Below are 13,467 nucleotides of genomic sequence, written 5' to 3'. Positions count from 1 at the left end.
ACACTCCTTGCCTACCAAACCACAACCCATCAATTCTCACATGACCCTCTTCTAGTGCCACCATGAGGCCGGTTCTTGCAAAACACATTTTTGGACACTGCTCCTACAATCTTTGGCCAAAAGTCATGCAAATTGGTACACAGTATGTCTACACTCATGTCATCAACATGAATCTGTCCCATTTAGCGCCACCTTCAGGCTGATTTTTTAAAACACATTTGTGGGCACTACTCCTACAGATTTTGCCCTAAAATCACAAAATTCGCTACACAGTATGTCTACACTCATCTCATCAACATGGATCTGTCCCATATAGTGCCACCATCAGGCCGATTTTTTTCAAACACATTTTTGGACACTGCTCCTACACATTTTGCCCTAAAATCGCGCTGCGACCTGACGGTCGCTTATCTCCTGATTAGGGAGTATTACTGGTTGTACATAGTAAAAGTGTGTCTCTCTCTCTCTCCCTCCATGACAGCTGAATCCCCCAGGCGTGCCGATGCCCAGGAGTCCCACCTCCAGTGAGGATGAGATGGCTCAGAGCTGCAGCGACTACTCAGAGGAGTCGGGCTCAGACAGCAGCCGGGAGGAGACCATCTACGAGACCATAAAGGCCACGTCGCCCCGCCGCTCCATGGACGACCTGCACACCCACTCCCTGGTGGTCCGCGTGGCCATCCCCGACCTGCAGCAGACCGTGAGTCTCAGTGTGTGTGTGTGTGTGTGTGTGTGTAACCTCGAAAGCCTGGTGTTCGTTCACTACAGGCCGTTTGGTTTGGGAGATTGTTTTCTTCTGGTGTTTCAGTCCGAGTGTATCAAAGGGTGCGTTCGGAAATGCGCACCGGGTGTGTGCTCAGTGGTGTAGTGAGTGCCTAAACCTAACCCTAATCCTAACCCTAACCTTAACCTCAGTAAAACTATGCATAACCCTAACCCTAACCCTAACCTAACCCTAACCTTAACCTCAGCGGAGGCGATTCACAGCAAGGGGAAAAGCAGGTTGTTCTTCCTGAGAAGACTGAGATCGTTTGGTGTGTGCAATAGGATGCTACAGATGTTCTACCAGTCTGTCATGGCAAGTGTCCTCTTTTTTGGAATAACCTGCTGGGGTGGCAACAACAGAGCGGGCGACACCTTTAACCTAAATAGACTGGTGAGGAAAGCGGGCTCTGTTGTTGGGTCCTCTCTGCAGGGGGTGGAGGAAGTTGCCAAGGTGCGAACGGCTATAGGAAGTTGGACTCCATCTTGAACAACTCCTCCCACCCCCTCCATCTTGAGATCTTCAGTTACTGGAGTAAGAGAGGAAATGACCGTTTTGTCTACCCAGGGCGGAGATGCGAGAGACTAGGAAAGTCTTTTGTACCGCTTTCTCTCAAGCTGTACAACGAGACACACAACGGTCGATTGACAAGGACTACCTTCCTAACGTAGGACGACGGTAGCCTTTTTTTCCTTACTGGAACTATATCTGCACTGACTTTGACCTCTAAGGACCTTCCAGGGAGGGTGTGTTTTTGTGCGTCTTGCCGCATCACCCTTTCTTGTTTATTTTTATTCTTTTTTGCTAGTTGTTTTTATCGCTCTGACCTTTGGACACTGCACTATTAGGTTGTGTTAGTAATTTTCTTTTAGTATTTCTGCTTGTGTTTGACTTGATGTAGAGATACTTGTTGCACTAACTAGCTTGGCCGGGTTTCCCAAAGCGCAGTCGTACAGGCCCATCGTAGGACACTCCGGTACGACGACGAAGCTGTTTCCCAAACGCGCCTCTCTCAAAACAGGCTACGCATGCCCTTAGGCTGGCCAGAGCCTTGTATTATAGAGTTCTGCCAACTCTGCCCCCATGTGAACGGAGATGATGCAACTCTGCACCGACTCTCCTTGAATGGCTCTGGGTCCTGATTGATCCCCACAACCAGCTGCGCTCGCAAATGAATTTCAGCTGTTGTGTGATTGTACTCGCCCCCCGAGAAAGAAGTAGAAAACAATGCTTAAAATTAACAAACTTGTTGGTAGGCTAACTGACCACACAGACCCCTTGTTTTTATTTAAAACTCTACTTGGAAGATTTAACGGCTGCACAAAATAGCCTAGTTGTTTTAATTTTAAACTACGACTTAACTGTTCTTCTAAATCATCCTAAATATTTATATAAGCTACCATGAGACTATATTATAGAGCTTTGATTTTCAAAGTGGGTCCAGGGACCCCAAGAGGTCCTTGATATGTGGCGATGCACTTAAACGGGAATCGAACCCGAGGCTTTGACTCATCAGTCTAACATACAGTCCGCTAAGCCGACAGCGGTGGCAACAAGGTTGAAGTAGGAACCAAATGAACCCTCATCATGGGTGTAACTCAGAGAGTGTACTGTACAATTAAATGGTCCCATTTGTACATGCACGTAGCAGGCTACATACCCAAGATGAGGGTCCATTTGGTTCATATAACTTCTTAACTAAATACAACAGCCCTGCCGATAAAATTCAGCGCTCGATTGGCGCAATGGCTTGCGTGTTGGACTGACAAGTGGAAACTCTGGGTTCTATCCCCGCTTCCGTGCAGTATTATATATCATTTAGCTGGGGACCCCCAAGGGTCCCCGGACCACACTTTGAGAATGAATGGGGAGCTCTTCATTTTTATGTAAGTATTTGTGTTGTGGTGCGCTCTCTCAAGCAACCCAACAGACGCATAACATAACAAATATATAGTTCATCTTTTTTATTTTTTTTATTTTTTCCCTCACTATATTACTTATTTTTATAGCAGGTGTGTAGCCTAAGCTAGCTACTCTGCCATCCACTTGACTTAGATCGATTTTTTATATACTTTTATAGTTATACTTATAGTGATCAGCTTCACTACAAAGGGTTTAAGGGCGCCCCAGGTCACCTTTAAAAAAAACCTTCGTAAGACAGGTCTGCGTGATTGACAGGAGCCTTCACAGGTTCTTCTACGATCGTCCTGGAGACCTTACGATGGGTTTTCTGAAGTCATTCCTAAGGTGTGCTCACCCATCGTAGCAGCCCATTTGGTTCCATTGTACACTCTCGACCGGTTTCCTGAAAGCCATCGTAGCCTTGATTGACAGGAGCCTTCATAACAGTTTTGCTGCTACGATGGGTCTTACGACCATCCTAAAGCTTAAGATCGCTTTGGGAAACCCGGCCATTGACTGTATGGTCACTTTGATTTGGGCACTGTATTATTTTTTGATAGTCGTGCTTTAAGACACTTTATGTATATATATTATTCGTTCCCTTTCCTGTTGTACCTTGCTCTTACTGTACTTACTGTACTCTGTACTCTGTTCTTGTTTTTTCTTTTTATCTTTTTCATACTTCTCTGTAACTTTGTAAATAACCTTATACTGCTGTGCTGCCTCTGGGCAACAAATTTTCCCCCTTGGGATAATAAAGGTATCTATCTATCTATCTAAAACTATGCATAAACCTAACCCTAACCCCTAACCCTAACCACACCCGGTGTGCATTTCCGAACGCACCCTTTGATACACTCTGAATCACCAGCAGAAAACACTCTCCCCGTTTGGTTTCCGCCTAAAGCGCAGAAACCACTAGAAGAAGCGGCGTCGCTTTGATTTAGTTCCCTCCGTTTGTTTCCCCAATCCCTATTAAAATGCTCCAGTAGCCTAGTGTAGTCTTGCCAGTCGCTAACAGTTGGACTAAAAGATGCATATAGCAAACCATTTTTTCAAAAGCAAAACTACTCCGCATTGAGACAGTTTTGGCCCCACACTCCTCCCCACCTCCTGCTCAGCAGGCCTGCCCACCCCTCCCCTCCCCAACCCTCTCACCCTTGTGATGTCACAATCGGGCCTAAAATCAGACAGCCCGTTCTTGATACCTGCTTACATAGATCTGCCCATAAACGTTATTCCAACCAGTTCCTTTCCCCTCCATCATTAACCACGGCTGGCCAGGGGGAGGCAGTATAGAGTATTGCAGGATTACTGCTTGTTTCTTTTGTGAGGGTACCTACCCTAGGGGACACGAGGAGAACATGCAAACAAGGGAGAACATGCAGAAAGGCCCTTTTGCCAACCCCTTCTAGGGTGTGGGCGCTGATGATGAGAATGTGTTCTCCGTGTTCCCCAGCTCCCACCGCGTCCCCAGCAGGAATCGAACCCAGGACCTTCTAGCTGTGAGCCGACAGCGCTAACCACTTCATTTAAAGCTAAAGCTATGACGAACCCAGGACCTTCTAGCTGTGAGGCCACAGCGCTAACCACTTCATTTAAAGCTAAAGCTATGACGAAACTGATGAATACTAAATACAAACTAATTGAGTACCTGAGACGAATAACAGTCTAAGTCCGTATTTTAAAATTTTGGATAAAGACTTTTTATTTTATTTACCAGTCTGTAAACCACAAACTAGAAGTTTTTAATTTCTTAAAGTCTTAATGTACTCCCCCCTCATTTTGTTGAGTTAGATTATTTTACTTAACTCATATATATTAGGAATTATAAGACATAATACTTATGGAAAGTGTAAAAACAGTATATCTCCAGCAGTTTGTGGAACAACAGTCTAAGTCCGTACAAGCAATATTCAGCAGACAAAGGGAGCAGATAACATTAAAACAGACAAAATGAGGGGGGATTGCATTAACAATTTAACAGATTAAAAATGTCTAGTTTGTGGTTTACAGTCTGGTAAATCCCCAAAAATATATATATAAAACAAATCTAATATGGACTTATACTGTTATTCGTCTCAGGTACTCACACTGGGTGAAAAGAGAGATTATCTGACATATACTGGTAGAGTATATGACAGTTTATTTACAGGTATACTGGGCATATACCCACATTATTGGGTATATACTTTTTGAGAGATATTCTGGCATATTCCTCTGTATTCAGTGATAATAGGTGATATACTGCCCCCAGCTAGACAAAGGCACACCAGGGGGTCTGGTTCATTCCTTTGACCTACAAATTGACTATTTGTTTAAAGAAAGGGGAGGAGGGCAAACAGCCCCCCTCCCAAAAAGAAAATGTTTAGTTTGCCTTGTATATCCCAAGTATAAAGTAGGGCTTAATTTGCCTTATCTCACATTTTCAATTAATTACACTGTTGTAAAAAGTAGAAACTTGCAATCTCATGTACTATGACATTCAATGATGACTAATTAGAAACAGTTGCATGATACAATACGTCTTTATTTTTGAACATCATAAGAGATACAGTAGAGTATTGTACAGTATTGTATAGTACAGGAATGGCATGCAAATTGACTGGAACCTCATTTAGTCTAAGTCAGGGGTCTTCAACGTTCTCGTGCCTATAAATGCCTTCTCACACTCACTCACTCACACACACACACACACACACACACACACACACACACACACACACACACACACACACACACACACACACACGCGCACACACACACACACACACACACACACACACACACACACACACACACACACACACACACACACTCACACACACACACACTGTCTCTCTACTTCTCCAAAGGCACATTTTAGTTTTTGTTCGTTTTGAATGTATCTACTGATATCCTAAGTATAAAGTATAGGGCTTAATTTGTTAATCTAAGTAAGTACCTGGCTGGCTAGCTGGCTATTTGAAAATACAAACTACAATTCAAACCTTATGATTTTTACATTCAAAAGTATTGTCATCAAAATATACTTAAAGTACCAAAAGTAAAAGTAGGCCTACACAATGTTTGAAAATAGCAGCTTGTAGATCATCTATTTTCAAATAGCCAAGGTATAAAATAGGGCTAAAGTGGTTTATGCATGTTTTATAATATTATAATTTATATCTGCAAAGTAACTAGTAACTTAAGTTTATTGTCATACCTCCAGACAAGGTCCCCCATTGGGATAACAGCGCCATCTGGCGCTGCAACAGAGTAAAACTCATAAGCTCCCGTACGAGAAATATCATTTGTCGGGAGGGCTGTCAATCACAAACGAGGGCACCGCCCCCGAGTGTATATAAGCCCTGCGGGCTATCATAACTTCCTCTTCCGCACCTCTGCTTACCTGCAACTAGAGTGTCGCGAACTCAGCCATATAAGTATAATTTTCTGTAAAGTTTAGCCTAAGCGTTGGCTAGGAAGTCGGCCACTGGCCTTTATAGAATATCTCCTGTACGTCTTTATTCTTCAGTTCCAACAGTTTCGGCGTTCTCACCTGTTTCCTCGCTGTAAGTTTCCAGCTTCTTCTCTGAGCTTGTTATTGCCCGATAGCCTCTTGTAGCTTAGCCTAGCTTCAAGCTATCGATGTTCCACGGCCCTCGGCTAGCATGCTGCTATCCTTGTTCCCCTGGAAGTGTGCTCGATGCTGGAGACTTATCGCTGGTGAGGACACCCACCCTCGGAATTTCCTTCGATGATCCCGCAGGCTGCTTCATGTGGTGAGTCTTTCGAGTGTTAGCAAGTGCCTTGCTTGCTCGTTCCTTTGTTTGATAGCCTCATGCTAGAAGGCCCTCACCAGGGCACTGATTGCTAGCGCGCCCTAGCTGGGTGTCGCTATTTTCTTTACTTCTAGCTGGCTAGGACTTTCCAATGTTTGTCCGGTGGTTTCTCGTGTTGTCCCCGCCTCCCTGGTCTCGCCGACCAGGGCTACGGGCCTCTCCTGGCAGGTTTTGTGGGCACGCAGCGGTGCCCGCTGTTTGTGCTTCCTTCACTTAGCCTCCACTAGCCTTGTGGCCTGCCTGGTTTTTCCCTCCACCGGACTCTGCTGCCTCCGGGGCTCGCGGCGCTGTACGCCACAGCGCTGCTTCTCGCCCCGGGCCGCAGCCTGCAGCCACTACGCCTATAGGGGGCTCCAGCGCGCCGCTGGTGCCCTACGGCGGACGGCTGCAACGTCACGGGACTACTTGCTGGTTCTCGCCCTCTCTCCCGCCGGTTCGGCTGGCCGCCGTCCCAGGGAGGAGAACCTGCTAGCCCGCCCGGCCGCTCCCACGCCGGGGGCGGCTAGCGGCGTGGTTTTTTCCCGCCTGCAGCCACGACGCCACGTTGTTTCTGCCTCCGGGGCTCACGGCGCTGTACGCCACAGCGCTGCTTCCCGCCCCGGGCTGCAACCTGCAGCCACTACGCCTATCGGGGGCTCCAGCGCGCCGCTGGGGCCCTACGGCTGGCGTTCTGCAACTTCACGGGACCACACGCCGGCCCTCGCCCTCTCTCCCGCCGGTTCGGCTCCGCCGTTCCAGGGAGGAGAGCCTGCTAGTCCGCCCGGCCGCTCCCACGCCGGGGGCGACTAGCGGCGGCTCCGGTTCCCGCCTGCAGCCACGACGCCTATTGGGGGCTCCAGCGCGCCGCTGGTGCCCTACGGCTGGCGTCTGCAACTTTGAGGGACCCCGCCCGGCCGCTTCCACGCCGGGGGCGGCTAGCGGCGGCTCCGGTTCCCGCCTGCAGCCACGACGCCTATTGGGGGCTCCAGCGCGCCGCTGGTGCCCCACGGCTGGCGTCTGCAACTTTGAGGGACCCCGCCTGGCCGTTCCCACGCCGGGGGCGGTGAGCGGCGACGCCGGTTCCCGCCCTCTCTCCCTGGTACGGCTGGCGCCGTTTTATTCAGGGGAGAGAACCTACTGGTCCGCCTGGCTGCCCCCACGCTGGGGGTGACTGACGGCGACTTCCTCCTCCTTCCCCTTGGATTTTTCGTTCTCGGCCATGCTGGCTGAGCCCGGATCTTCCTGGCACGCTTATGTTCTGGTGGCACGCCTCCGAACAACGCTGTTAAAAGCGGGGATGAATTTGAGAGTGAGGATGAGGAGGGATGGAATTGGGTTGAAGGCTCTTCTCCCAATATTCCTCCTACAAGTGAGTCTTGCAAGTCCTCGGTTCCACGAGGACCCTGCATCCTTCCGCCCACCTCCGCCTCTACCCCCTCTCTCCCCTCCTCCATGCAGAAGGAGTGGAATGGGTCGGCGGCGCCCCAGTACATCCCGCTCTCCCCTCCACTGTGCCAGTGGAAGGGGGCCTGGGTCTGCGGCACCCGGACTGTGGTTTTTTCCACATGGTGGGGCTCAAGGAGACCACTTACTTGCGCCCAAGCGCACTGAACACAGCTCTCCCCACAAGGCTTGTGGGAAGTGGGTGTGTTAGATGACATAGGGTTGAGGGCCTAGCCCTCCACGGGGTCTGGGTTCCGTGACGGCACACGGTCCTCCTCCCCCCGAATGCAGACGTTTGAGTTCTGTCCCACGCAGGGGAGAATGAAAATCTCTGTTGCCCAGTAGCTTTTTCCCATGTCATCAGTGAGAGTATGGTAGTCGAAACAAAACTTTTGTTTACCTACCTCTCAGTCCCTAGCACAAAGGACCCTCCTCTCTGCTTACAGCCAGTCAGTGTATAGAGACCCATGCAGGGTTCTTTATTCACTCAATGGATTACTTATTGTCCCAGTCCTGCAGACTGGTGACAATTAAAAGGTTTTTCCCTGGTTTGCAATGGGCTCCACTGTTTTGCTATTAGTCACAATAACAAAGCTTCTCTTCTGTGCTATTCTCCTCTGTCTCCACTGAGCGGCACTGTCGTGCCGAGTTCAGTTCAGAACAGGAGTATGGAGTGTTATGTACAGCATCTTAACACTCTTCAGGGACGCCGAGCCGGACTCCTCCCACAGAACCTGTGGGATGAGGTGGCGTAAATGACCTTGGACTGTGGGTACAGGGGTCCCTGACTACACAGGGACCTCCTTCCCCCAGGCGCTAATATTTATTTTCCTTATTCCATGCAGGGATAATGAAAATGGTTACTGCCTCCCTTGTCCCCAAGTTTAAAAAAAAAAAAAAAAAAAAAAAAGTGTTTTGAGCGAGCGTGGCTTGCTCACTCCTACACTTGCACGGACAACCTCTTATCGCTTGCAACCGCTCAGTGTAATGAAGCCCATGCAGGGCTTTCTACTCACGATAACAGATTTCCCAGTCTTGCAGTCATGCAGACAGGTTACAATCAGAATGGGTTGCAGACATGCTGAGGTTCCCACCCATGTTAACTGCGGTTCACAGTGGTGCGGTTTCTCCTATGTGCAATTTTTCCTCTGCCTACACTAAACGGCACTGTAGTGTCGATTCTAGTGCAGGACAGGAAGTGTTTCACTATCGGTGTGTGGGATTATGAGTTGGCCTAATTTTCCCTGCAAGGAACTATTAAAGGCCTCAGATCTGGTTTAAACGTTTACACGTTCTTCCCCGTGCTGGGGTAAATGTTTTTACGTAACGAACCGTATTTCGCAGAATGCTCTTTCTGTTTCTCTTTCCACCACCGTTCAACATGTTGACGTCACGTCCGTTGGCGCGGCCGTCACCGGATAAGGAGGGGAGCTTCCCGGATACGGAAGTTCTAATCCCCAACGTTCCTTCTCCCCCGTGCAACCTAACGGTTTCTCCCTCGTTTCACAGCACGTTAGCACGTTGTGTGAAACGGTTAGGTTCCGAACGGAACCCTTGTTTATTTAATACCCTTGAGGGTATTCTGATAAACATTGGAGACTGTGCAATCCGAGCAATGGGTGTTACGTCAGTAACACGTGGCCTTAGATTGCATTTCTTGAACCACCCCCGCTTCCAGCTGGGGTAATTACACTCGAGCTCGCGCTTGTAAGCAGGGGCTCTGAGTGAGGAAATAAGCTCGGTACTATGCAATGGTGCTGTAGTAGAGCTCTTACGAGACCTGAACCAGCTTGGTTTCTGGACTCGAATTTTTCCTGGTTCGGGAAAAAAGGGGGGGGGGGCTGCATCCCTTCTGGATTAGGGATATCACACCAACTTGGTGTTGGCCCACCTGAAGGCCTTGGGTTTTCAACGTCTTTTTGGCAAAAGTATGTTGACGCCCTCCCAGCAGATCTCCTTCTTGGGGATACCTCTGGATTCGACCACGATGTCTACCCGCCTCTCTCTGGAGGGGGTGGACAGGTTCCTGACGTGTCTTCGCTCCTTTCAAATTGGACCAAGTGGTCAGTTACAAGGAGTGTATGAAGTTGGCAGGGCTGATGGTTTCAGCGGTGCAACTTCTTCGCCTGGGCAGGTTTCATATGAGACCGTTCTGGCGGTGGACACTGACGCTCAGGATTCCTCCCCTGCAAGGGTGCAGGGAAGTGGTGGTCAGCCAGGCCTGCATGGACGCGCTGGTCCCATGGCGGGACCAGGCGTTGTTAATGAGTGGAGTCTCCATAGGCGTGGTGGTGTCACGCAAGGTGATCACCACAGACGCCAGCCGCTCGGGCTGGGACGCCACCCACGAGGGGCGCTCAGCCAGGGGTCTGTGGACCCCGGCCACGTTGGAGTACCACTTCAGTTATCTGGAGTTAATGGCGATCTACTTGGCTCTCAAGTATTTCGAACCGTTTCTCCGGGGTTGTCATGTCCTGGTCAGGACGGACGACATGGCAGCCTTGTACTTTCTCAACAAGCAAGGCGGCCTCTCCTCGCGCACGCTGGATCAGCTGGCACGCGAGATGACTCTCTGGTGCGTACCGCGCCTGAGGTCCTTTAGAGCCTCCCATGTTCCAGGCCTTCAGAACGGCGGCGCCGATCTGTTGTCCAGGGGGGAGCCTCGCTACGAGGATTGGTCTCTCCACCATGCGGTGGTGAGACAGATCTTCTCCAGGTTCGGTCAACCTCGGTTCGATCTCTTTGCTTCCCAGGAGAACGCGAAGTGCCCCCTCTACTTCTCAGTGAGGGGACCTTCGCCTCTGGGGGTGGATGCGTTCGCACACGAGTGGCCGGAAGGCCGTCTCTATGCGTTCCAACTGCTGGAACTGATCCTTCCCACATTGGAGAGGATCAGGAGTTCCAACCTGGAGGTTCTTCTCGTGGCACCGTCCAGGGGAGTGTGGAGGTCTCTGATCACCCCACTGCTCTACCGGTCCCCCTGGCAGCTCCCCTTGCATAGGGACCTGCTGCGCCAGGCGGGGGACGATATCTTCCATCCCGACCCCCAGGCCCTAGACCTGTGGTTTTGGCCTGTGAGAGGGAGAACCTGCTAGCCGCAGGCTTCTCAATGGCGGTTGTAGCTACTTTTCAGAGTGCTAAAGCCCCCTGTGGTGGCTCACTTGGCTCCAGCCCAGAAGGCGTTAGTTTTCTTGCGGGACCGCCTGGACCTTGGTCTGGCGTTCTCTACGCTTAGGGGTTATTTAGCGGCTTTTGATGCCTGTCACCTGGGGGTGTCAGGCATGGGCCTTTCTAAATTCCCTGAGGTGGTCAAGTTCATACACGGTGTCGACCGTTTAAGACCTGTGACTAGATTTTTGTTCCCTGCTTGGGATCTACAAGTGGTTCTTGAGGGCCTTTGCAAGGCACCCTTTGAACCGATTGGGAGGACCTCTTTGAAACATTTAAGTTTCAAGACAGCTCTTTTGCTTGCCTTGTCTACGGCTAAGCGTGTGAGCGACCTTCATGCGCTCTCTGTGAGCCCTGATTGTATGAGGTTTCTCAATAATGACTCCAAGGTTCTTCTTAAACCTCAATTGAGTTTTATTCCTAAGAACCGAGTGGTCCCGAAGGAACCTGTTGTTTTGACGGCTTTCCATCCTCCTCCGTTTGCATCGGAGGAGGATAGGCGTCTTCATTGTCTTTGTCCAGTTAGGGCCCTGAAGGCCTACTGTGACAAGACGGTGGACAGCAGGTCTACTTCTCAGCTGTTCGTGGTCATGAATGCCCGTCAGCGAAAAGCGGTGTCCAAACCCACTCTGTCGAGATGGATTGTGGATGCTGTTAGGTTGGCTTACACCCGGGCTGGGTCTGAAGTGCCGGAGGCACTTAAGGCCCACAGTACTAGGGGTGTGTCTACCTCTAGGGTTTTGTCCAAAGGTGTCTCCATTGAGGAGATTTGTGCGGCTGCGAATTGGTCTTCGCCGTCCACCTTTGCGACCTACTGTCACCTGGACGTTGCGCCTTCTGCTATGGCGCATACGGTTCTAGGTGCTGCTGCCCCGCCTACTATGTAGTGGGGCGGCTCTCTCCCCTTCCTGGGACAGCTTGCTACTGTCTCTAGGATACCTGGGGGGGGACCCTGAGTCTTTCCCTTATATTACTGTAGTATTATAAGGCGGACCTGTGTCTGCCCTTAGTGCATATGGCAGGCCTCGGTCTGTCAGGGTCTCTTTTCTGTCTAAACACGCCCAGGCCCTGTGGGCCTGGGTCGGATCAGTCCTGAAAGGGGTCACGTCGGTTGACGGGACCTCCTTCCGGGTGTGGTCGGTGTGAACGACAGTCTTGTCGGTTCATGGCTTCTCGGGGAGTGTATGAGTCCCAATGGGGGACCTTGTCTGGAGGTATGACAATAAACGTATAGGTTCCGAACGGAACCATGTTTATTTAATACCGGAGGACAAGGTCCCCCGAATAAAGCCCCTCGGTTCGCTAGTTGCGGGCACAGAGGTGCGGCTTTAGAGGAAGTTATGATAGCCCGCAGGGCTTATATACACTCGGGGGCGGTGCCCTCGTTTGTGATTGACAGCCCTCCCGACAAATGATATTTCTCGTACGGGAGCTTATGAGTTTTACTCTGTTGCAGCGCCAGATGGCGCTGTTATCCCAATGGGGGACCTTGTCCTCCGGTATTAAATAAACATGGTTCCGTTCGGAACCTATACGTTTTCAAATACAGTAAATGTTGTGGAGTAAATGTACAATATTAGCATCCAAGATGTAGTGGAGTAGAAGTAAATTGGAAATAATCAAGTAAAGCACAAATGGCTCCAAATTGTATTGAAGTAGCCTACAGTACAGTTTTCTTTTTTACAAGGATTCATATTTTAGACTGTAGGCCTAATTAGAGAAAAGATGGGTTCAAATGTTTTCATTTACTGTTTTCTATTGTTTATTTTAATGATTGATGATTGTAATGGTAAAAATGCAATAGTTGCCTCTTATAAAGTATAAGAATATTTTCCATTCAGGCTGTCTGTTGCAGCTTTGACACAAGTTGCAGTGTCTCTCAGCCCAGCCCAGCTCAGGCACAGCCAATGACTTTCCTTCTCAGTTTGGCCAATCAGGTTATCACACGTTTGACTTTGAAATTTTAACTGCCAGCCAAAATCAGTTGACTCAGACTGACTGACTGACTGAACTACTTCAAAGGTAAGCTTCCAGCCTATGTATTTCTAAATTGTTAGTAGGGTATTGCTAGTTTTGTTTGTTTTTATGACAATACATATCTGTGTACCCTCATTATTAGTTTTTTTTTTTAAGAAAACTAAATCCTCTGTACATGTATTAAGTTTACTTAAGCCTGTTTAGTTAAGCCCTTCTAGAAATAAACTATTATGCTTCTTCTCTTCAACAGTCTTTTCTTCACATAATCTTGGTGGTTTCAAATGTAGAAGTTTTAACAGGTAAGCCTATACAGTCATACATTATGTTAGTTAGCAGACAAGGAACTCTGAGCTCTTAAACAACACACACACACACACACACACACACACACACACACACACACACACACAC

General features: G+C 49.2%; 1 protein-coding gene across 1 annotated transcript in view; it reads left to right on the top strand.

Annotated features, from left to right (window-relative positions):
- Positions 1-502: 502 nt before the first annotated feature.
- The window catches only part of shank2a (SH3 and multiple ankyrin repeat domains 2a), a gene marked incomplete at its 5' end in the record, with an annotated part of 314,465 nt that continues 301,500 nt past the window's right edge, over positions 503-13,467 (top strand). The window contains 1 exon segment of the mRNA XM_080730420.1: positions 503-700. Coding sequence (XP_080586546.1) covers positions 503-700 — 198 coding nt within the window.

The sequence above is a fragment of the Nannobrachium achirus genome (genome assembly GCF_963921795.1).
Source record: "Nannobrachium achirus genome assembly, chromosome: 7".
In the NCBI taxonomy this organism is placed as follows: domain Eukaryota; kingdom Metazoa; phylum Chordata; class Actinopteri; order Myctophiformes; family Myctophidae; genus Nannobrachium; species Nannobrachium achirus.
The sequence above is the reverse complement of the archived record's forward strand: the minus strand, read 5'-3'. Positions and strand labels throughout refer to the sequence as shown.